We start from the raw sequence: 24,799 nt of genomic DNA, 5'->3' as shown, positions 1-24,799 counted from the left end.
ATCATAATCCTTGACCACATCCAACCACCTCCTCTGCCGCATATTTAAGTTAGGCTGATCCATCAAATACTTCAGGCTCTTATGGTCCGTGTATATCGTACACCGAACCCCATACAGATAGTGACGCCAAATTTTGAGGGCGAACACCACCGCCCCCAACTCTAGATCATGGGTGGGATACCTCGTATCATGAGGCTTCAGCTGCCTCGATGCGTATGTGATGTGTGTGAAACCAACTAGTTTTAAACCTACTTTTAATTAAATAACACACAAAAGGCAGTGAACCTATCAATTGTGGTATAGCTAAATAAGCAGGGTATCGAACACAGGGAACAACAAATTAAACTAAAAACTAATTTAATCTAAGTTAATTAAGAAGCAGGGGTTTTTCTCTAGTTTTACAAGACTAGAAACTTACTAATTATTACTAATTTAAAACTAGAAAATAACGATTTAACTAGATTCAATAATTGGAAAGGAACTTCTGTTTAGTTCAACTTGGTTAACTCTATGGTTGATTTTCAAGGTAATAGTGCAATGGATTAATTCTTTCGTTGGTTACCGATTCAAGTGATTAGATTTGTGTTCACTACCCTAATCCTTAGCAAATAAACTAACTCAAACAGTGGCCAATTGTCTAATTTAATTATATTTACTAGATTAATTATTCGGGTTAAGTTAGACTTGCAATAGTTAACTAATTTATTCTTTTTAATTAACCTCTTGTTTGATAGTCATCTTACAAGCTTGCACATGAATTTACTCAATTTTCTTATTAATTCTAGTTTCATATTCATTAATCCTAGACATATAACTATGTGGTCACAATATATCATATGAGGACAATAATCAATAGATGTTCATGCTAATCAATTATCTTCCTATTAACAGAAAATTAATTATTATTCACACACAAGGTTCTTTAGCAAGCTAAAATAACAAAAATTCACCAACTTGGAATTAATCCTACCAATCAATCAAACCATATTGTCAACTTTGTATCCCCAAACAGAAGTCTAAAGGTTTTAGCTCATAATTAAAGTAAATAACAGCAAACAAACAAAGTCAAGTTGCTTAATCATGATGAATTAACAAAAGAATAAGTGGAATGATGAAATTTTGCCTTAATTACTCTCCGGAATTGAATTCTAGCTTCCTTCGTCGTTTTCTAGGGTTTTTCAGGCTTCTCAATCGTAGCAAAGCACTTCTGAATAGTCCCAGAACTCCTCCCTATCGATCTGTGGAATTATCTTTAAATATACGAATCGACTCGTCGAGTCATCTGGTGACTCATCGAGTCCCTCTCACATTCCCCGTATTGAGATAACTCTCTGGGATCCCGAGTCATTATCTTCTCGATCCTTCGATTGGACTCGCCGAGTAGAAGTTATGACTCGCCGAGTAGATGCCTTTTTTAGTGTATTTCTTCTTTATTCCATTCTCGATCTTCTAACTGTTTCTCCCGCTTCCTTTCGCTTCCGAGCTTCATCTTAGTACTGAAAAACATAATTTAACACTTTTAAGTACCTTTTGTCCATAATATGCGATAATTAAACTAATAAATGAATAAAAATGTATACTTAATATGAACTAATTATGCACATATCAAAATACCCCACACTTGTTGTAACGCCTGTGTTTCCGGGCTTGCCATTTTTAGCAATGTAATAGTCTAGGTTGACCTTTGTAACCCGTTTTGAAATAATAAAAGTGTATTATTTGAGTATTATGTGTTTTGTGCTTAATTGCTTAATTATGTGGTTTGATTAATTAAGAATAAAAAATAAGCGTCAAAATTAAAGTATGAGATAAGCCTGATATCTTTTCATAAAGTTGTAGTGGTCGAAACAAGGATTCCGGAGATATAAGGAATGCCGAAATCCGAGTTATAACGAAGAAGTTATGACCTGTTGAAGTTTCACGACAGAACCGACACGACCCAGCGCGACCCAGCGCGACGTAGATAGTGAATTTAAGGTAGATAGATATCTATCCTTAGTGATCTAAATGAGAATTGAAGATCTCATCGATAGTAGTGCAACGACGGAAAGACGGACGGAATCGAAGTTCATATGAAGGAGTTATGAATTTCGAACGGAGCTTTCCTGTCCCGGCCTACTAAAGATAATATATAAGTAATATACTTATAATATATTAAAAATAAAGTCAAAATTAGCCAATGGAGTCTAAACGGGAGTTGTAGATCATAATCTCACCTTCGCGGCAATATAAAGAACGTCGAAAACGGAGTTCGTATGCGAAAGTTATGAATTTCTGAAGTTCGGGGCGCGAAACCCCAAAACTGTCAGAGACCACGACGTGGCAAGCAGTGCCACGACGTGGCAAGTCTCCTGTCACCTCCGGAAGACCCCCAGATGCAACTTGGGATGACGCATGCAGTGACGACCAAGCCCACGACGTGGAACAAGGTTGCCACGACGTGGCAAGGGCCAAATTTGCCTTATAAATAGATTTGAAGGGCCAGCCGTTTAGGGTTGCTATCTTATCTCTTCTCTCTCCCGTTTTGCATCGATTTGCGTGCCAGAAGTACCCCGAAGCCCCGGTATTGTTCCCAAGTCCTGAAGCAAGTCCCGAGATCCCGAAGATCCCGAGAAGCGCAGTTTCCGAGTCGAAGCTCTGCCCGCGAGAAGTTCGATTTTTGAGGAGATCTTCCAGATCTGCTGAGGATTACTACTTCTGCAAGCCGTAGTGCTGTCTGATCATCTTCTGATCAAGTGAGTGTATACTACCTTTCATAAACATGATAATAATACAAGTATGGTTTGAGTGTATTAAGTATATTGTTGTTTATATGTGTGAATGTGTATTCACTTTCTTTTAACTCATAGATATGATTTATTCTCTATGAGATATGTGTTATGTGTGTGTGCCTCATCTGTTATGTGATATATGTGTTGATTAAAGCATGCTATACAGGTTTTCAAAACTATGTATAAAAATGTATATTTTTATCTACTAATATGTTGGGTAGAACATGGGTAGATAGTTGGTGTGTAATAAACAGATGAGAGGCCTCGTTGTTGTTTGATTTAGTCATCTAGCGGAGTTTAGATGACGACCATTGGCTATTCTAGACAGTTTTGTGGAAACATTAGCAGGTTCGCCACCTGTAGGTGTTAATGAACTTGGGTGTTCATTCGCTGTACTCCATCCCCCTCATGGTTGCCTTATTTGACTTATATTGCTGAGGAACCCACGAAGCATGTGTAGTCGCCCCGATGAAATATTCTTAGATTAGGTCCCTTATGTTAGTTGTCTTAGGGACATAAAGTGAGAATAACGGGAATGGGTAATTGGGTTATTGTTGGTTGGTGAAAATTAAATATGATTATTTATTGTGGGTTGAAAACCCTATATGCTCACCAGGCTCCCAAGCATGACCCACTCAGTTTTATTTGTATTACAGGAAGTGGCGCAAGGGCATAAGACGGATGAACCATCAAGTTGTTTTGTTTACAAGTGTGTATATGTATATATTTGTTGAATGACTTGTAATGTTATCGTTTATGCTTATTGGTCTGTATCGGAACATGACACCCCGAGTTTTGATTATATAATGAAAAATACATTTCTTTTATGAAATGCTTTGGTAAACATTGTTTTATCATGTTTTGTTTTTGGGAACAAATTCCGCAACTCTTTCAAATCAAAAAGGATTTACTCTGAAAATATTTAAAAGCATAAATGAAAAATCGGTCTTTTCTGGCCGGGAATTTTGGGGATGTCACAGTTGGTATCAGAGCATTAGTTTAAGCGAACTAGGAATTTGTTGGATTTCTAGACTTAAACTTAGAGTGCTAAGTGAAGTTTTGAGATGTGTGTCTGTTGTGTTATAGACACGAGCACTAGTTTATTTTAGGAAAGTTGCCTAAAATGCTTTATATGCTCAATGTTATATGTTGCCATATATGATATTATTTGTTCGGATCTATGGTCTGTTGTCGACCGGATCTAGAAACCTTATGTGTGTAGGATTCTAAGCGTACGTCTACAATATTAGAACTAGCATGTAAACGTTTCGGAGTGATAAGGATGATTTGAATATCTATCATGAATGAGGATCTAATTTCACCTTATTTGGTGTGTAGATCAAAATGGTGAGAACAAGAAGTGGAGTTGGAAATGCTGATGAAAACAGGAATCAACCACCAGTGATTGAACAAATACCTGTCGTAGCAGCAGCACCTAAGCCAATAACCATGGCTGGTGTGCAAATGATGATTCAAACGATGTTGGATCGTCAGATGGATGAAACTAGACGGTTGCTTCAACAGAATTGTGAAGAACTGTCAATTCGTGTGGAAGAGCCTGAATTAAATGAAGGGCACTCGGAAGGTGGAAACTTCAGTGGGTCTGTTGGTCAAGCCAACCCACCGATAGTTAGGCAAAACAACCATGATGGAAGGAATGATGGAATGGGATGCAAGTACAAGGACTTTCTAACTTGCAAACCATCGACCTTCAATGGAAAGGAGGATCCGATTGGAGTTATGGATTGGATCTCCGAAATGGAGTTAGCCTTCATGACGTGTGGCTGCAGAGGCAAGTTGCAGACTATCTATGCAGTGCGTCAGTTCCGAGGTGGAGCCGTTCGTTGGTGGAACACTCTAGGGAAGACGTTAAGCCCTAATGAGCCACTACAATTGACATGGGCAGAATTCTTGGTGCAGTTCAAGCGCAAGTTCTGTTCGGCTCAAAATTTGTTGGAGTTGGAGAACAAGTTCCTGACATTGACGAAAGGCAGCATGTCAGTTGATGACTACATCAATAGCTTCACCGATAAGATGGAGTTTGCCTTGCGTATCGTCCCAGACGAGTTGACAAAGGTGGACCGGTATGCGAAGGGACTCCCATGGGAGTACGAGGTGCCAGTACGTCAGGCACTTACTCTAGAGGCAGCTATCTGGGCTGCCAAGTCTGTTGAGAACATGATAAAGGGAAGAACCACCGAAAAGGTTGAGGTTGGTGAGAAAAGAAAGTTTGAGGGAACATTTGGTTCCGGTAAGAAGGGCAAATTTTCGAAATCTGATTCGAAAAAGTTTGGTGGAGGAAAAGGAGGCGAAGCGAAGTGGTGTGATAAGTGTAAGAAAAAGCACTTTGGGAAATGTAGCGAGGATGTGACCTGCTACAAGTGTGGAAAGGTTGGACATTTTGCCAATGAATGTCCGAACAACAAAAGGATGTGTTTTGGTTGCAATGAAGAGGGGCATATTTTGAAAGACTGTCCGAAGAAGAAGGAGGCAGCTAGGCCCAACATTCCACCAAAGCCGAAGGCGAGAGCCTTCCAGATGACACTTGAGGCCGCAAAAGATGACGCTGATGTCGCTTCAGGTACCTTTCTCGTAAACGAATTACCTGCTCAAATTTTGTTTGATTCTGGAGCCAACTACTCCTTTATTTCGCATGAGTTTGGTAGAAAACTAGCCTTGCCTGTTGATAGACTAGATAATGCTTTATTAGTCGAAGTAGCCAGTGGAAAGTTTGTACCTGTTAGCCATCGTATGAAAGACATCTTAATCGACCTTAATGGGAATAAGTTTCACGAGGAATTATTTCCCATCGAACTTAATGGTTTCGACATCGTGTTGGGAATGGATTGGCTTAGCGCCAATGATGCCGAAATTTTGTGCAAGAAGAAGATAGTTAAAGTAAACCCGCATGGGAAGGATTCATTTATGGTGTATGGGGACAAACGCAGAGTAAATTCTGGAATCATTTCTCTAATGAAAGCCAGAAAGTGTTTGACCAAGGGATGTACATCATATTTAGCATTCGTGATCGATGCTAAGAAGGAAAAGAAGGTGATGCAGAGTATTCCAGTGGTGTGTGATTATCCAGAAGTATTTCCCGAAGATCTTCCTGGATTACCACCTGATAGACAAGTGGAGTTCAGAATAGACTTGTTACCAGGAACCACGCCAATAGCAAAAGCACCATATCGATTAGCACCGACGGAGATGAAGGAGCTGATGATGCAACTTCAGGAGTTATTGGACAAAGGTTTCATTAGACCTAGCTCATCGCCCTGGGGAGCTCCGGTGTTATTTGTGAAGAAGAAAGATGGAAGTATGAGAATGTGCATCGATTACAGAGAGCTGAACAAGGCAACAATAAAGAATAGATATCCGTTGCCGAGGATTGATGACCTGTTTGATCAATTGCAAGGTTCGAGCTATTTCTCGAAGATCGATCTTAGGTCAGGATATCATCAGCTAAAAGTAAGAGAGCAAGATATCGAGAAGACTGCATTCAGAACTAGATATGGACACTACGAGTTCTTGGTTATGTCGTTTGGACTAACCAATGCACCGGCAGCATTCATGGATTTGATGAATAGGGTTTGTAATCCTTTCCTTGATAAATCTGTGATAGTGTTCATAGACGACATTCTGATTTACTCGATAAGCCAGGAGGAGCATGGCAGACACTTGCGAGAAGTGTTAGAAGTTTTGAAGAAGGAGAAGCTTTATGCAAAGTTCTCCAAATGTGATTTTTTGATTCATGAAGTCCAATTCTTGGGTCACGTGGTCAACCAAGAAGGGATAATGGTTGATCCAACGAAGATCGAGGCTGTGATGAAGTGGGAACAACCGAAAAGTCCCACGGAGATTCGAAGCTTTTTGGGATTAGCCGGATATTACCGCAGGTTTATCCAAGGCTTTTCTTCGATTGCTATTCCATTAACAGCTTTGACCCACAAAGGAGCTACTTATGCTTGGAGTGATAAGCATAAAGAAGCATTCGAGAATCTAAAGAAGAAGCTATGCGAGGCACCGATACTTTCTCTACCCGATGGACTTGAAGACTTCGTTGTTTATAGCGATGCGTCTGGTGTTGGATTGGGTTGTGTTTTGACCCAAAGAGAAAAGGTGATAGCATATGCGTCTCGACAGCTGAAAGAGCATGAAAAGAATTACCCAACTCATGATTTGGAGTTGGCAGCGGTAGTTTTCGCTCTGAAAATATGGAGGCATTACCTCTATGGCACGAAGTGCAAACTTTTTACTGATCATAAGAGTCTTCAATATCTCTTTAATAAGAAGGAATTGAATATGAGGCAACGACGCTGGCTAGAATTACTTAAAGACTACGACTGCGAGATACTTTACCACCCCGGTAAAGCTAATGTTGTTGCTGATGCTCTCAGTCGGAAAGTCAATCTTGAAAGGAAGAGGCCAAGAGCGTTGAGAATTGAAGTTGTCTCGACCATTGTGGAAAGTATAAAGAAAGCTCAAGAGGAAGCTTCTGAGAAAAATGACCGAAAGGAGGAACGTTTGGGTAAAACGTTGGTGTTTGGTACTAACGGTCATGGACTGAAGGTATTCCAAGATCGTATTTGGGTACCTAAGTCAGGAGGAATTAGGGATCTTCTGATGGAAGAAGCTCACAAAACCATGTACTCAATTCATCCGGGTAGCACTAAAATGTATAGGGACCTGAAACCCTACTATTGGTGGCCGACGATGAAGCTTGATGTTGCAAAGTATGTGGTCGAGTGTTTGACTTGTGCGAGAGTCAAGACACAACATCAGAAACCTTACGGGAGTTTAGAACCATTGCCTGTGCCTATGGGTAAGTGGGAAGACATTGCTATGGATTTTGTCACTAAACTGCCCAGAACAAAGAATGGTCACGACATTATTTGGGTGGTCGTTGATCGATTCACTAAGAGTGCGCATTTCATAGCAGCCAGGGAGAAATGGTCTATGGAAAAGCTTGCGAATTCTTATGTGAAGGAAATTGTGAGGCTTCACGGTGTTCCGTTAACGGTTGTATCGGATCGTGATAGCCGTTTCACCTCAAGGTTTTGGAAAAGTCTACAAGAGGAAATGGGTACCAAGTTATGTTTAAGCACAGCTTACCATCCGCAGACTGATGGTCAGAGTGAAAGAACAATACAAACACTTGAAGATATGCTGAGAGCATGTACCTTGGAATTCCTAGGTAACTGGGATGAACACTTACCTTTAGTAGAATTTTCCTACAATAATAGTTTCCATTCGAGCATTAAGATGGCACCTTATCAAGCTTTGTATGGACAGAAGTGTCGTACGCCGTCTTGTTGGCTTGAGGCAGGGGAAAATTAGTTTATGGGACCAGAGATGGTTCATCAAACTGCTGAAAAGTTGAAAATAATTAGGGACAGAATGTTAGCGGCTCATGATCGTCAAAAGAGCTATGCTGACAAAAAGCGAAGACCGATGACTTTTGAGGTTGGAGATTTGGTTTTGCTTAAAGTCTCGCCGTGGAAGGGACTTATAAGATTTGGTAAAAGGGGAAAGTTGAGTCCAAGGTTTATTGGACCGTTTAAAGTTCTTCAGAGGATTGGGAACCAAGCTTACAAGCTCGAATTACCCGAAGAACTGAATGGAATTCACAACACTTTTCATGTGTGTTATTTGAGGAAGTTCACTGGAGAAGTTCCCGATATAATTCCAATTTCTGAATTGAGAATTGATGAGAACAAAAGGTTGATTGAAGAACCAGAGGCAATTGTTGACCGAAAGACTAAGAAGTTGCGACGCAAAATGGTTGGGTTAGTACTTGTCCGATGGAAACACATGAATGGGCCGAATCTCACCTGGGAGACGGAGAGTGACATGTTGAGTCGCTATCCGCATTTGTTTGTTGATGTGTGATTCCGGGGACGAAATCATTCTAAGGTGGAGAGAATTGTAACGCCTGTGTTTCCGGGCTTGCCATTTTTAGCAATGTAATAGTCTAGGTTGACCTTTGTAACCCGTTTTGAAATAATAAAAGTGTATTATTTGAGTATTATGTGTTTTGAGCTTAATTGCTTAATTATGTGGTTTGATTAATTAAGAATAAAAAATAAGCGTCAAAATTAAAGTGTGAGATAAGCACGATATCTTTTCATAAAGTTGTAGTGGTCGAAACAAGGATTCCGGAGATATAAGGAATGCCGAAATCCGAGTTATAACGAAGAAGTTATGACCTATCGAAGTTTCACGACAGAACCGGCACGACCCAGCGCGACGTAAATAGTGAATTTAAGGTAGATAGATATCTATCCTTAGTGATCTAAATGAGAATTGAAGATCTCATCGATAGTAGTGCAACGACGGAAAGACGGACGGAATCGGAGTTCAGATGAAGGAGTTATGAATTTCGAACGGAGTTTTCCTGTCCCGGCCTACTAAAGATAATATATAAGTAATATACTTATAATATATTAAAAATAAAGTCAAAATTAGCCAATGGAGTCTAAATGCGAGTTGTAGAGCATAATCTCACCTTCGCGGCGATATAAAGAACGTCGAAAACGGAGCTCGTATGCGAAAGTTATGAATTTCTGAAGTTCGGGGCGCGAAACCCCAAAACTATCAGTGACCACGACGTGGCAAGCAGTGCCACGACGTGGCAAGTCTCTTATCACCTCCGGAAGACCCCCAGATGCAACTTGGGATGACGCATGCAGTGATGACCAAGCCCACGACGTGGAACAAGGTTGCCACGACATGGCAAGGGCCAAATTTGCCCTATAAATAGATTTGAAGGGCCATCCGTTTAGGGTTGCTATTTTCTCTCTTCTCTCTCCCGTTTTGCATCGATTTGCGTGCCAGAAGTACCCCGAAGCCCCGGTATTGTTCCCAAGTCCCGAAGCAAGTCCCGAGATCCCGAAGATCCTGAGAAGCGCGGTTTTCGAGTCAAAGCTCTGCCCGCGAGAAGTTCGATTTTCGAGGAGATCTTCCAGATCTGCTGAGGATTACTACTTCTGCAAGCCGTAGTGTTGTCTGATCATCTTCTGATCAAGTGAGTGTATGCTACCTTTCATAAACACGATAATAATACAAGTATGGTTTGAGTGTATTAAGTATATTGTTGTTTATATGTGTGAATGTGTATTAACTTTCTTCTAACTCATAGATATGATTTATTCTCTATGAGATATGTGTTATGTGTGTGTGCCTCATCTGTTATGTGATATATGTGTTGATTAAAGCATGCTATACAGGTTTTCAAAACTATGTATAAAAATGTATATTTTTATCTACTAATATGTTGGGTAGAACATTGGTAGATAGTTGGTGTGTAATAAACAGATGAGAGGCCTCGTTGTTGTTTGATTTAGTCATCTAGCGGAGTTTAGATGACGACCATTGGCTATTCTAGATAGTTTTGTGGAAACATTAGCAGGTTCGCCACCTGTAAGTGTTAATGAACTTGGATGTTCATTCGCTGTACTACATCCCCCTCATGGTTGTCTTATTTGACTTATATTGCTGAGGAACCCCCGAAGCATGTGTAGTCACCCCGATGAAATATTCTTAGACTAGGTCCCTTATGTTAGTTGTCTTAGGGACATAAAGTGAGAATAACGGGAATGGGTAATTGGGTTATTGTTGGTTGGTGAAAATTAAATATGATTATTTATTGTGGGTTGAAAACCCTATATGCTCACCAGGCTCCCAAGCATGACCCACTCAGTTTTATTTGTATTACAGGAAGTGGCGCAAGGGCGTAAGATGGATGAACCATCAAGTTGTTTTGTTTACAAGTGTGTATATGTATATATTTTTTGAATGACTTGTATTGTTATCGTTTATGCTTATTGGTCTGTATCGGAACATGACACCCCGAGTTTTGATTATATAATGAAAAATACATTTCTTTTATGAAATGCTTTGGTAAACACTATTTTATCATGTTTTGTTTTTGGGAACAAATTCCGCAACTCTTTCAAATCAAAAAGGATTTACTCTGAAAATATTTAAAAGCATAAATGAAAAATCGGTCTTTTCTGGCCGGGAATTTTGGGGATGTCACACTTGTCTTTTGCTTGCCCCCAAGCAAAACTGAATTTTAAACATATTAGAATCATATATAACAACTCCAATTTAACCCAGCCATTATGCCAAGACCGCAACGCATGCATTTGTGTCTAAAATTTTTCCTATAAACCTCCCATACTCCAAATACTCACAATCCTCATAAACACTTGCCCACTCACCCCGAACTATGCTCATTTTATGCAACCCTCCGAATCCATCCGCAGAAAAGCTCTTTACCCTCAAGGTATTTTTAATTGAGCAACCCGAGCATACATAATCTAAAATTACACTTTTGATACCACTATGGAGCTCTTTTGAATTCATCTCTTCTTCGATATTTGCTTTGATCTCTTTGAATTCACCACCTTTATTGTTTGATTTTCGGGTATCTTCAACTTTTTTGGATTTCTTGGAATTTTGATCTTTTGATTTTCACTTTAATTGCTCCAAAATTCATACAATTTCTTTTGTAATTTTTTTTTTTTACATGTAACTCACTTTTTTTTTCACTCAAATCCCTACATGCTTAAGCAGGGGCGCTCAATCTCAACCTTTATTGGCTAACGATAACAATTTTCCTGGATACATTTCAAGTTTACGCTGCTAAACATATTGCATCCCTCGGGCTGAGCAAGATTGTGTTTTTGTCTCATGATTTCACTAGAATAAAGAAGCCACAAATGCATTAGAACGTATATAGGCTCAACTAAACATTTGGGTTATCATGCAATTATCAACACAACTCTAACATGGAGTCCTAATTACTTTTACCAAAATTTCCTAATTTAGATCCTAAGTAATTTTTTTTTTTGGTATGCAAAGTTTTAAAATTAACCTAAATTAAGACTCTAAATCTTCTATTATGTAACCAACCCCCTACCCCACACTTATTTGATGCAATGCCCTCATTGCATATTATGCATAATAAAAACATAAAAAGAAACTAAAGAGGGAATTGGAACAAACTCCCCTGGGATAGCAGTGGATAGGTTGATCACTTTCATTCTAGCTCCAACTTCAATTGACTTTAGACATAGTAACCATTCCTTGGGTGTCTCGTCTCGTGTGGGTCACTCCAAATACGTGGATAACAGTGTAAGATCTTCAGGAATAAATATGGAAAGAATATATAGTCAAGTGGTACTCTAATTAGCATCAAATCAGCAGCTCCTTGACATGAAACCAAACGACTCGTCGAGTATATACCAGACTCGTCGAGTCACTTCGGGAAATCTTCGCATTTGTGAGAATTAAGGGCGACTCGTCGAGTCAGTTTAGTGCACTCGACGAGTTGGTCACTGAATGAAAAGAATATAATTCTGCATATGATCCAGCTTCCAATAAACTCTCTATAATTTCTATTCACTTCTAGACTCCCTTGCCAACATCTCTAAGAACCGGACTCAATACTTTAACTCTAACGTTCCTTTTCCTTGACTCTCTTTCTCACTTGAATTCTATAACTCTAAACCCATTTGAAGCTAGCACTCCTAATTCAATTCTGAAAAATTGTCAAAGCATCAAACATTAATTAGACATCAAAAACAAGTTTTTTAAAAAAAACATCAAACAAACCAAATAAAACAAACAAACACAAAATTAAAAATTGTTCAATAAAAATGCATAAAAATCAATCCTCCTCATCATCATCATCAAGCCCTACTCCACTTCCTCCAGCCCCACTTCTTCTTGCATTTATCACTTCTTCCCACATTGGAATGTATGGAAAGTTACCACCATCTATGTGTGGAATGTTAAAGTGGTCAAAAAGTCGAATATGAGACTGGTTGCTAAAATTCAAACCCCTCGCCATTTGATCCTGGAGTCGCCTCATCTCCACATTGTACCAATCCATTGGTACATCTTCATTCTCAATCGGGCGCGGACTGATCGTACACACGACTCTGCTCTGCGTTTTTCCAAAAATCTTTTACTCTTTTTGAAAATACTTCTCAAATCCTCAGTTTGAGTTCAAATACGCCCGAAGGTGTACTCGAATACCTCAAACCAAGGCTTTGATACCAACTTGTAACACCGTAATTTCAAAACAATTTTTCGCATTTGATAAAAGCATAATTCATTCAGTATTCATAAAAATATCATTGTTTGAAATTCAAATCCATAACATAATAAAAATCCCAAGATCTCATATCATGAAAATCCCGCGTGTGTACTGATCAAGCCGGCGCCTTTCCACGGTCATCACTAGTACCTGAAACAAATAACACCAAACACTATAAGCACAAAGATTAGTGAGTTCCCCAAAATACCACACATAGCACATATTAGCCACTCAAGGCTATAACTTTGTGGGTCCGTGGACCCTACTCTGTGAACCCTCTGGTTCTAACTCTGTGAACCTTCCGGTTCCAACTCTATAAACATGCACAACATAAATCACATAGAAATAATGCAGTACAACGCATAACATACATACATCATACAAATAATCTGTCACATAACTCTGATTACCTAATCAAGGTAAAGTATAGTGAGAAGACTCACCTCGGGTATCTCGGTAAATATCTGGCTCGGAACAAATGTGATCTAGCCTCCGCCTAATCACACAAAGTAACACACCCATAAATACACTAAACTCAACCCTAAATGTCAACATGGTCAACGGTCAACTTTGACCGGACTCGGCGAGTGCACTAGAGCGACTCGGCGAGTCTATACGTGTCCACTGACTCCCTTGGATCCTCTCATGACACGTCGAGTATTTCCCTAACTCGACGAGTTCCACCTGGCATGAATCGTGGGGCCACCACGACTCAACTCGTCGAGTCTCAAGAACAACTCGACGAGTTCCGGCTTGACTCAGCCCCCCCTTGACTCTCCCTGACTCACTGAGTCATCCCCCAACCCGGCGAGTCTACTCGCTGAACAATTTACATGAAACCCTAACCCTACTCGCCGAGTCTCAAGAACAACTCGGCGAGTTCATGCCATGCACAAACTCTATTGACTTCCTGAGGTCAGATCTGTTTCCCCAAACCATAGATCTGGCCTCCCCAAGCATGAATGTCACGTAAAGTTCGAAACTTGATGCTTGTATAACCACAACAAGGCATCAAAAGGAGATTTGGTCCCAAAAATGACAACCTAAGTCCAATAGCCCTATACTAACCCATAAAGCTCCAAGGGGTAAGGTCTCTGGACCCCTTTGAGTCCAGATCCAAGGCACAAACTCGAAGAGGGACCATTTGCTCCATATAATCACTCTCCAAAGGGGGTTAGAAAACCCTAACTCTAAAGATCAACACTAAAACTGAGGGTGGTTCGAACTATTACCTCAAAATGAAGTCTCTGGGCTCTGGATCTGCTTGAATCTCACCTCCTCCTTGCTATTGCCACCTTCTTCTTGCTAAACGAAGGATACAAAGATCCAAAAGTGACTTCTTCTCTCTCAATGCGATTTAGCTCTCTTAGGGTTCTCTCAAGGGACTGGTAGCCGCAATGGGCGGCTATAAGTGCCCTTAAATAGGCTCCAAACGCGGGGAATTAGGGTTTCATTAAACAGCATGGACTCGCCGAGTCCACTTTTGGACTCGCCGAGTCCAGACGCGAACCCGCTCCCAAAACCGCGATCCTACTCGGCGAGTTTGGGCTCCAACTCGCCGAGTCTCCTCACAAATCACCAAAAATATAAGAATAAATAATACCTGGGAATCCGGGGTGTTACATTTTAGGAACTTGTACTCTGATAAAAATGTTACTATGATATACTTTCAACTGTTTTGAAATGATTACCGTATGTTTTGAATGAATTTAAAAACAAAAATTTTATTCGTATTTTTGGGATGTTACAATTCATCACTTTCAATTTTTGTATTTACTATTGCCTAACAAATTGAAATTATTACGTGAAAAGGTCCATCTGGTCGATTAAAAATTTTGAGGTAAGAATGGAAAACCATTTTCCAGTTGAGACATGATGTTGGGGCTTTCACCATCACACTTATGCACCTGAAAGCTATATATGAACTCAGCTAAGTTGAGGATGGGGTGAACAATCTGATCATGAAGTTAATTGAGCAAATGGATTTGCCGATGATTAAGTATGTCAATATTTTTAAGGTTGAAATAACAACAATCAAATGTCACCATGTATTGGTTGCATTGGAGAATATGAGACAAGTGCCAAGGGATAGAAGGGTAAAATTGACACAAGTAGGAAAAAGGGATTAGAGCAGTAGAAAAAGGGACTCTTATGCATTAAGCAAGTTGACATAATCAAATGAAAGCTTGAAGATAATGAGACAGATTAATAAAAGATATGAGTATTCTCGCCATTAGCCCACACACAAAGTAAGTCATATTCTTACTATTTGTAAGTCATCTAATTAAGTCTTGCTTTATACTTTAATTTATTGATTTTGTTTAACTAAACTTAAGGCATCTCCAAACCAACACCAAACTCATTTTTAACACCAATTTTGGTGTAAAATTACTCCAACCCATAATCATGTGATTTGACTCTTCAAAATTTAAGTACCTCTACAAGACAAAGCTCATTAGTTAAACAGAAAAGTGAAGTGTAATGGATAAATGGGTGAACACTAATCATTTTTGTTTTTAAATATCCAAGAAGACATGTTTCAAAGTACAATGTCTTAACTAGTAAAAAATGAAATTCTGTAATTAGAGGTAGATTTTTCAAAATACAATCTTTTACCAAAGGCTGTAACAATAAATCAAACCAGGAAAGAAAGAAAATAATTGAATAGGCCTTGAAAAAAAGAGATAATGAAGAATCTAACATTAATCCAAAACACACTTCTGAATATATAATCTACTTTTCCACATATACCTAACTATCTACATATTAAATATTAAGCAGAATCTCATATATTCCCTAGCTAAACATATAAATATCATATTTGTCCGGCCTAAACTCTAAATATCGTATTTGCCCTTCTTAATGTTTTTAATATCATATATACCTAAGTCTATTTTTTTAATTGTTATTAACATTTGATAATCCATTTTTTATATTTTTATATCATTAAAATAAAAATAAAAAGTAAATAGACCATAATGCCCTTTAATCTTAAAACCATTTTGCCTACCTGCCTACTTGGATAGATCTCGATCGTACTCCTCCCCCTCAAATCCCTATAGTATAGCCTACATCGATCATCCATGAGGTTCCCCTGTCATTCAATGAATCACAACCTCTGTCAACCTCCCGTAGAAACTGATCAACGAAGTAGTCAATGGAGATCCCTCCGCCTCCTGGACAAACCATTGCCAGGAGGTTGTTGTCGTTGTGTTGTGTACGTGGGAAAGAAACCGGGAGGTTGCTATGGTTGTGGTTGTGTACGCAGGAAAGAAATTCCAATTAGTTTTAAGAATATAACAAGCTTCAAAATACAGAATCCAATAACCATGGCTCATATTTTGATCCTTTCTTTTTGCTGATTAGAAATTGAACACAACTACCCAACTACATTCTACAGTCATGAAAAAGGTTTGTTAACATTATGCACACATTAGTCTATTCTTGCAATATATAGATTAATTAGATGTTCATGTGTACAGTTCAATTCGACAAGTTTGTTGTCATTTTATAAATTTCACTAGGTCTTGTATAGGTGCAATAAGTACATAATTTTTGCATCTCATCACATAGTTTTTGTTGAATAGGTGGAATCATTACTTTTTTTTTGAACCGGTAATCTTGTTAGATCTTCCACATTGCTACTTGATGTAGATATAACCTTTTTTATAGTGGCACCTTGATTTAGGTTTTTTTTAACAGCTAGCAATACATTAGCACAACGCAAAAAGAGTTAAGCAAGAAGCTTAAGCTAAATACAAAGAGTCAAACCGAGTATAAGAGAACATTTGTAATAGGAGAAGTACACCAAATCAACCAATCAAGATAACCTAAATTGGATATAAATTTAATCCAGTTAAATGTGCTAATGCAAATATCATCCGCCAAAAGCATTGAAGGTCATCGAACGTTCTTGTAAACAATATCATTACACACTTTCCAAATGACCTATAAGGTGGAATAAGTAATCGCCAACTTAAGCTTTTGATTTTTTTTTGTTAGTAGCCTTAGAATTCAACATCTCCAGAAGATCCTCACACGAATCAGGAGGATTCTTGATAATTGGAACCCACCCCACAAGCCAACTCCATAAAACCTTCACCATATCACAGTTGAAGAATACATGATCTAGAGTCTCGAAGCTAATTTGACAGAAAGGGCATAAGGAGGAATGAACATTAATACCATGGTTCAAAAGGTTTTGAAAGAGAGGAACCTTGTTTTTAAATAATGTCCAAACGAAACAACTAATTTTTAAAGGGATCCAATTCAACCACTTGAAAGAATTCTCCCCAACACTATCATGTTTATCAATCAAGGCACGAAGCGCTTTAACAGAGAAATCACTAGCATCATCACCATTCCAATGCCAACTGTCCGTTCCACCAACAAACATAAAGTTTTCAAGCAAAACAATTAAATCTGAAAATTGGGCAACCTCCCTACCTCTCCTAAGTTGCCTGGACTAGCTCCAAATCCACCTTGAACCAGTTCTCATTGTTGCGTTTATATACAACTAGATGAATGCATGCACGTTGTGTAGAAACACCTATATAGTTGAAGTATTTACAAATATATGTTTTTTTAAACATAACAATAACGTTGTTGTTAAATTCGATATAATAATTTCTATACTAAATTGATATAATATATTGATTGTTTTTAATTATATAATAATATACATCTATTATAACTGCATAATTTCAATCATTTGAATGACTTCTACCTGCAAGTTACACATGAATAAAATTAAATATAATATATGGTTTAATGTTATTTATAGTTATAGTTATTGTTAATTAATTTTTTAAATTATTAATGTTTTATTTTCTATCATTATAATAATTTAAAAGATCAAACATTGTTTTTTGATTTAAAAGGTAAAAATATAATCATTTATATAAAACTATTTTTAATTATTATTGTAAGTTATTTTAAGCTACTTATTTGAAAACTTTTAACGATTATAAAAATATCTTTAGGAAATATTTTAGTTAAATTGAGATTACAATTTAGTTTTTGCATTTATCACTACAATTTATTAATTTTAACTATTTACAAAATATTCTTTGGCTTTTTAAGTGGAACTAAAACTTATATTTAAGTTGACACTGTAATGTTATATTTAAATTAACAAATTGTTCGAAAGTTGTAGCTTTAAACTGATAATGTTTACATACAACAACAATTTAAATCTAATAAATTAAGTATAATATGTTAAAAGTTATAGACATAACTTTATAAGTAGAAGTAAATATATTACTTTATGATTACACTTTAGGTTTGATATTTATTTAACCTTATTAACCAACTAATAATCGTTATTATAAAGTCACTACAATTTATCACTTTTAGCTATTTACGAAATATTTTTTTGGTTGTTTAAGTTAAACTAAAATTTATATTTAATTTGACCCTATAATATTATATTTAAATTAATAATTTAAGTATTTTATAGAAATTGTTCCAAATTTGTATCTTTAAAATGATAATGGTTTACATTCAACAATATATTAAAACTAATAAATTAAGTATAATATGTTAAAAGTTAAAAAACATAACTTTATAAGTAGAAGTATATATTATTTTAATATTGAAATTTAGTTTATATATGATTACACTTTATGTTTGATATTTATTTAACCTTACTAACCAACTTATAATTATTATTAGAAAGAAATTGAAAAGTCATGAGAGTTTCAAATGAATGTGGTGAAAGAAAAATTATATGGAAGTTTCAAATGAATGTGGTGAAGTGAAAGGAAAAATGCTTCATTTATAATATAGTATGAAGATATGGTGATGATAAGACAATTTTTGTTTGTCTCTAAAGCATACAAATTTGGAAATAAGTATATCAAAGGAATATCTCCTCACTAAACATCTTTCCAGAAATAAGTGTCACTACCATCTCCAACAACCCTCTAAAAAAGCTCAGAAAGGGACAAACCTTTATCATGTAAGTCAACATCAATTTGAGATATACTTAGCCACACACCTTTTATGGAATTCCTGGCAATAGGTTTATCATCAATGAGTTTTAATTTATGTATTGACTTAATGCATGAAGACCAAAAGGAAATACCTCCATTTTTTAATCTCCACCACCATTTGACAAGAAGAGCCAAATTATCCGACTCGAGAGAACCCACACCAAGACCACCCTCTTTCTTAGGTTTATTGACCAAATCCCAAGAAACCCAATTTATTTTCCTCTTTTCACCATCACCGCCCCAAAGAAACCTCCTTCTAATACCATCAAGCATAAGAATGATCTTCCTTAGAGCTCTAAAGATCGAAAAATAGTAGAGATACAAGCAAATTAAGACTGAATTAACAAGAGTGAGACGACCAAAAAAAGAATGCTTTCGCCTTCCAATTTGATAACCCCTTCTTAAATTTCTCCACTATTGGATTCCAAATTTTGGCAAGTTTCATATTCGCCCCCACGGATACCCCAAGATAAATAAACGAAAAAGAAGCAAGCTCACATTTGAGGATGTTGGCTAGTCTGTTAACCTCCAAATTATCCATACCAATGCAACGCACCATACTTTTGTGAAGATTCACCTTCAAACTTGAAGCAATAAAAAAGCAATGAAGTAATCTATTAAGATTCCCAAAATCTATCTTCGACCAATCACCAATAAATGTCATGTCATCCTCATACATAAGATAAGATATAGAAGGTCCCTTATTTCCAAGAGAAAGACCATGAAATTGATGAAGATCGTAAGCTGCCTCCATAGAATATGAAGATCTTCCATGGCAACAATAAATAAAAACAAAGAAATAGGGTCTCCTTGCCTCACGCCTATACAAATATTAAAATCCTTGGTGGGAGATCCATTAACTAAAATAGAAGCCGTACTAGAAGAAAGACAACCTCTAATCCATCTACGCCAGTTCCACCCAAACTCCACTTGCTCCCTGATAGAATCTAAGAACTCCCAACTCAAAGAGTCGAACGCTTTCTCAAACTCAACTTTAAAAATTAACACCTTTTTCTTAACTTTTTTGGCCCATGAGACAATTTCATTGAGCAAAAGCGAGCCACCCAAGATACTTCTACCACTAACATAAGCCGATTGCTCTGGGCTAATTATCTTGTCTAACACAAGCTTCAACCGATTAGCAAGAATATTTTGTGAGGATCTAATACAAGAAACCCACAAGATTAATTCGTCTGTAATCTTTCAAAAATAACGGATCACTGGTTTTTGGCACTAAAGAGATAAAGAAAGAGTTGCAACCTCCTGCCAAAATACTTGAAGTCTCAAAGTCTTTAACGAACAAAATAATATCCCTTTTAATCAAGTCCCGGTAATGCTTCAAAAAAGTTAAAGGTACTTCCAAAATTTATACACTTAATCATGAATGAATAGATACATATGAGGTCACATCCATTGAAGGGTAATAAAAACACATTCCAGGATTAACTCATAAAGATATAGTCCAGGTTCTCACGTTTTGTTTATCCCATTTGTTGGAATGGAATGGAATTCCAATTCCGGCCAAATCTCACAACCAAACATCCCCTAAATGTTTAATTAAAGCTTATGAAATTCATGAATGCTTGAATCAGATTTGTTTAAGGCCCAAATTAATAAAACCGAATGAATGAATGTGGAATGATTAAGAAGTTTTAATAAACAACTTGAATTACCATTTTACTATTTTATCCCATTGGAGATCAATTCACACAAATTAATCCAAATTACAGGTCAAGCTAGCTTTATTCTTGTAAATTGCTTATAAATCGGACCAATTAAGAAGTGCAATCTAGGTTGTGCTTGTCGTCAAAAGGCAAGCAAGCAAACATTTGGTTCACAACAGGGGGAATAACATTGCTCTGCAATGTGATTAGAAGGAACCATTAACAGGAGCATAAACGTGAATAGGAAGCAACGATTTTAATCTCATGTGAATGTGTGTGATGTATTGGAATTTAGAACTAAGGGCATTATTGTCCATTTACAATGTTTTTTTAATTATAATGATTTAAGATTATTAAAAGAATTATAAATCAATAAAAATTATCAAAGAAATAGATTAGGGTATATATGATATTAAAAAACATTAAGAATGACAAATATGATATTTAGAGTTTAGGTCGGGCAAATACGATATGTAGATGTTTAGGAAGGCATATACGAAATTATGCCTAAATATTATGTCTATACTTTTAATATCCAAATAATTACTACTAATTCGTCTAAAATAGTAACTTCTAATCTGTTTTCAATAAAAGTTATTCATCCATAATATTATTTAATAATATGAAATACTAAAATTATGAAACATTGCTAACTAAAAAAAATATGTAAATGATCATTTGATTTTTTCCAAAAAACTACACATCAAGGCTCCTATAGGGAAATTGGTTGAAATGTTAGTCTTATTCTTTACATCTTATGATGAAAATAGCAATATACAAAGAAGTTTGATGACCATTATGTTTATGGGAACCTACATAGATGAATTAAAGCTACTAGAAAATATCATATTTTCCTCTTTTGGTTAAACGAAAAAAATAGCAACACACTTTCCTTTATTTGCGTGTTGTAGCATTTAACTTCAATTTATTACAGTTATAGCTTTCATGCATTAGAAAATACGCACGATATATGTGGATACAAATTAAATATAGTAGACTGATTTCAAAGTATAATTCTTTAATAATAAAAATAGGTGAATAATTATTAGCATGTTTTATGGTTTATAGCTTTAATGAGCCGCTTGATTGTGAAATGTGAAACTGTGTTTGATGATACATAGCAAAAAAATTCCACTAGAGCTGTTTTGTTGTTGCATTTTCTGAACTGGGAATGTTTTTATTGGGACAAAATTATGGATTGTTGCCTGCACTTGCACCAGTTACTAAGAATTGCCACACCCACACGCGGGAAGTTAAGCATATATTGGCTGCTTCAACTTACAGGTGAATAAAAACCTGACTATTTTAAAAGTTGTAATTCTAATATTACTTTGTATCTAATATACATTGATTGAAAACATGAATGTTGAAAAAGAGGAATGTATTCATTTGCCAAACATAAGACCGATTGATACCATTACAATTCAAGAATTCACAGAGGTCATAAACTTTTAAATTTTGTACAAATAATGATAACTTTGTACGTCCTTAGGTTTGCTTTTTGAAACTACAATTCTTTTTTAAGAAAAAAAAAAGGACAATACACTCTTATCAATTGTAGAAAGACTGAATGTAAGGTGATATTTCTCGCATAAAATCGTTTTTTTCCCTTATATATTTTTCTTATATTTCCCCTACTTTGCAATGATTTACTAAAATGATGGAAGAATTTGGTTATAAAACAATGTAGAAAGCTTGAGACACAAATTGATAAACTTAGTGTAGAAAACGAAAGCATTTGTCTATCCATTATACTAGCTGAAAAATTGCATTACTCCATCCATCTACACATAGAAGCAATTTTTGAAGATGCAAGTCCGTTGAATAAAAAACTGGTAGTGTACCAACATTCACATTGAACTCATTTGTAATGTGTATATTTCTTTTGTTCCATCAATGTACTAACTTTCAATTCAATGTATAAAAAAATGCTTTAAACTCGTGAACATTCAAACCCAGTACAATAGAGCGGATGGCCTTCATCTAGTACTTATTATTTGTTATTTCACCTTTGTTGGAAAACTTGGTTTTTTTCTATTTCGCCTTTAATGTTGTCATTTGTTTTTTTTTAAACAATTTTTGCTATTTGCTTTCGTTTTCTTTTTGCAAATCAATTTTAATAATGATTTTTGTTTTTGAGGCTTTAAAATTGTTCAAACACTGGTACTCTTAAGCCATTATGGCTATGAAGGTTCGTCTACAGTGGCTCTAAGATATGAGACATAGCCTTATGTTTGCAACGATGATTAGTTTTTCGCACGCCCCAAAAATCTTATTAGAGAAGTTCCATTTTCAAACAAAAATGTTAATAAGCATAGATCACTTAATGTCACACCCCCGAACCAGACGGCGGAAACGTCCGGGGGCTTGCGTGTGACTTCATCTTGTAATATCATCACAATGTATATAATTGAAACAAGACAGCATCATCATCATACATATCAAAATACAACCAGTATTGTTTACATCAAGTATAGTATCATAGTTACAAGCCAAAATATTCAATGTATGATGATAACAAAATATAACAAATTCCACATTTCCTGCTGACCTTTCCGCTTAACGATTCCCTGAGAATACAAGTTATTTTGAAAACGTCAACATATATAATGTTGGTGAGTTCGTAAGCATGTTTGAATAAAAAGTTTTGCATTGTTAGTAAAACACCAGAAAATCCGATATTTTCTGAAAAATGATTTGAACATGATGTGCCAAAATCAAGTATTAATGCATGTGTGTTTTCTGTTTTTGGAATGTACTATAAAATGTAATCCAGATAGAATCTTGTATTTCATGTTGTAAGTAGAAAGTATTGTTTAACTGTGTGTTTCCCCAGAAAATTCTCTCCGTTTTCATTTTTTTATTTGAAATTTAAAGTGGTTTGGAGTTCTAGTTTCTTTTCTAAATTGTTTGGGTTCATTTTACATCTTTTCGTATGTCTAATCATAGTAGAAGTACCATTTCTGTCGGATTCAGTTTTGAGCAAAGTTCCACACTTTTTGCATTTGCTAAGTCTAACTTTATCAATATGAACTACATCATGATTGGCCCAACAAGCCGCCCTTAGGACATATTTCCTTTTCTTCGGCTTTGTTGTTTGACTTGTTCCTTCAACTTGAGTGTTATCAACAAACACATCTTCATCATCAATCTAAAGCACAATAACAAAATCATTTTAATATAGTAGAATAGCAATATAGGTTATTTAACATTTAAATAGATTCATCAATGTGGAATGAAACAAGTAAAAGAACAAATATGGTTTCTTTCTCCATTAAATTCTCTCATTCAAGGTAAAAGTCCCAATTGCATGGACTTATAGAGAAAATGTTAACTGTTAACATAGCACATTCAAATTTCAATTAATAACATACATAATAACATATTGAAAGATTAAGTAGTAGATTAACACATTCAAATTTCAATGAGTAACATACATAATAACACATTGAAAGATTGAGTAGTAGATTAAGATGCAAATACTTACTTGTGTTTTTTGATTTGGAACCCAATTTTCCATGACTTGAATGAAATTTGTCACAATAGAAACTAGAAAACGAGGATGAAGATAATTTTTTTTCTTATGTTCGTGAACCACTCAAGGCAGCAGATGCAAGGACCGATTTTTTTTCTTACGATCGTGAATGAATGGAGTTCGAACTAGGGATGAGAAAAAATCTCGATCGATCAAAGATTCATGTCGTCGATTTCGTCGATTTGGTGTTGGATGACCGATTTCGTTGATTTTTTTTCCAGGTTACGTGGGTATTGGGTAACGATAGAATACAAGGACCGAATACGCCTCATATAGATACCCGAAAATTGAATAAGCCTCATATAGATACCCGAAAACCGATTCGAATTGTTTATTCGGGCCTAATTCGGTTCGGTTCGATTCGGGTTTCGGTTTGGTTCGGGTTTTCAGGCCAAATTCTCATCCCTAATTGTAACCCTAGCGCCTTGTTCCCAAGTTCTACTTAAATGAGAGAAATGGGAGGATACGAAGAGAAAGTGAGGGGTGTCGAAGGAAAATCGTGTTCCCGAGTTTCATTAATGGAAGGAAAGTGAGGGGAGGGAAAAGATTTTGGAGCCATATTTTCCTTCCTAATTGGGTGGATTTAGAAAGAAAGTGAGGGGAAGTAAAATTTTAAGTTTTATTTTCTTTTTCCTTCTAACGAGGGAACACAAAAACTTAAAATTTTCCTTTCATTTCCTTCGAACCCGAGAACACAGAATAATGAATATTTTCCTTCATATCCCTTTCTT

The 24,799-nt window shown here is 36.3% G+C and overlaps 1 protein-coding gene across 1 annotated transcript; it reads right to left on the bottom strand.

The window, feature by feature from the left end:
* Positions 1-16,852: 16,852 nt before the first annotated feature.
* LOC128128948 (uncharacterized) lies at positions 16,853-24,053 on the bottom strand. The gene is made up of 7 exons (XM_052767682.1): positions 24,021-24,053; positions 23,492-23,684; positions 19,684-20,062; positions 19,265-19,636; positions 18,962-19,164; positions 17,365-17,425; positions 16,853-17,249 (listed from the first exon to the last, which is right to left on the bottom strand). The coding sequence occupies exons 1-7, from the start codon at positions 24,051-24,053 to the stop codon at positions 16,853-16,855; spliced, it is 1,638 nt and encodes a 545-aa protein (XP_052623642.1).
* Positions 24,054-24,799: the final 746 nt, after the last annotated feature.

This window comes from Lactuca sativa, chromosome 9, assembly GCF_002870075.4.
Source record: "Lactuca sativa cultivar Salinas chromosome 9, Lsat_Salinas_v11, whole genome shotgun sequence".
Classification (NCBI taxonomy): domain Eukaryota; kingdom Viridiplantae; phylum Streptophyta; class Magnoliopsida; order Asterales; family Asteraceae; genus Lactuca; species Lactuca sativa.
The sequence above is the reverse complement of the archived record's forward strand: the minus strand, read 5'-3'. Positions and strand labels throughout refer to the sequence as shown.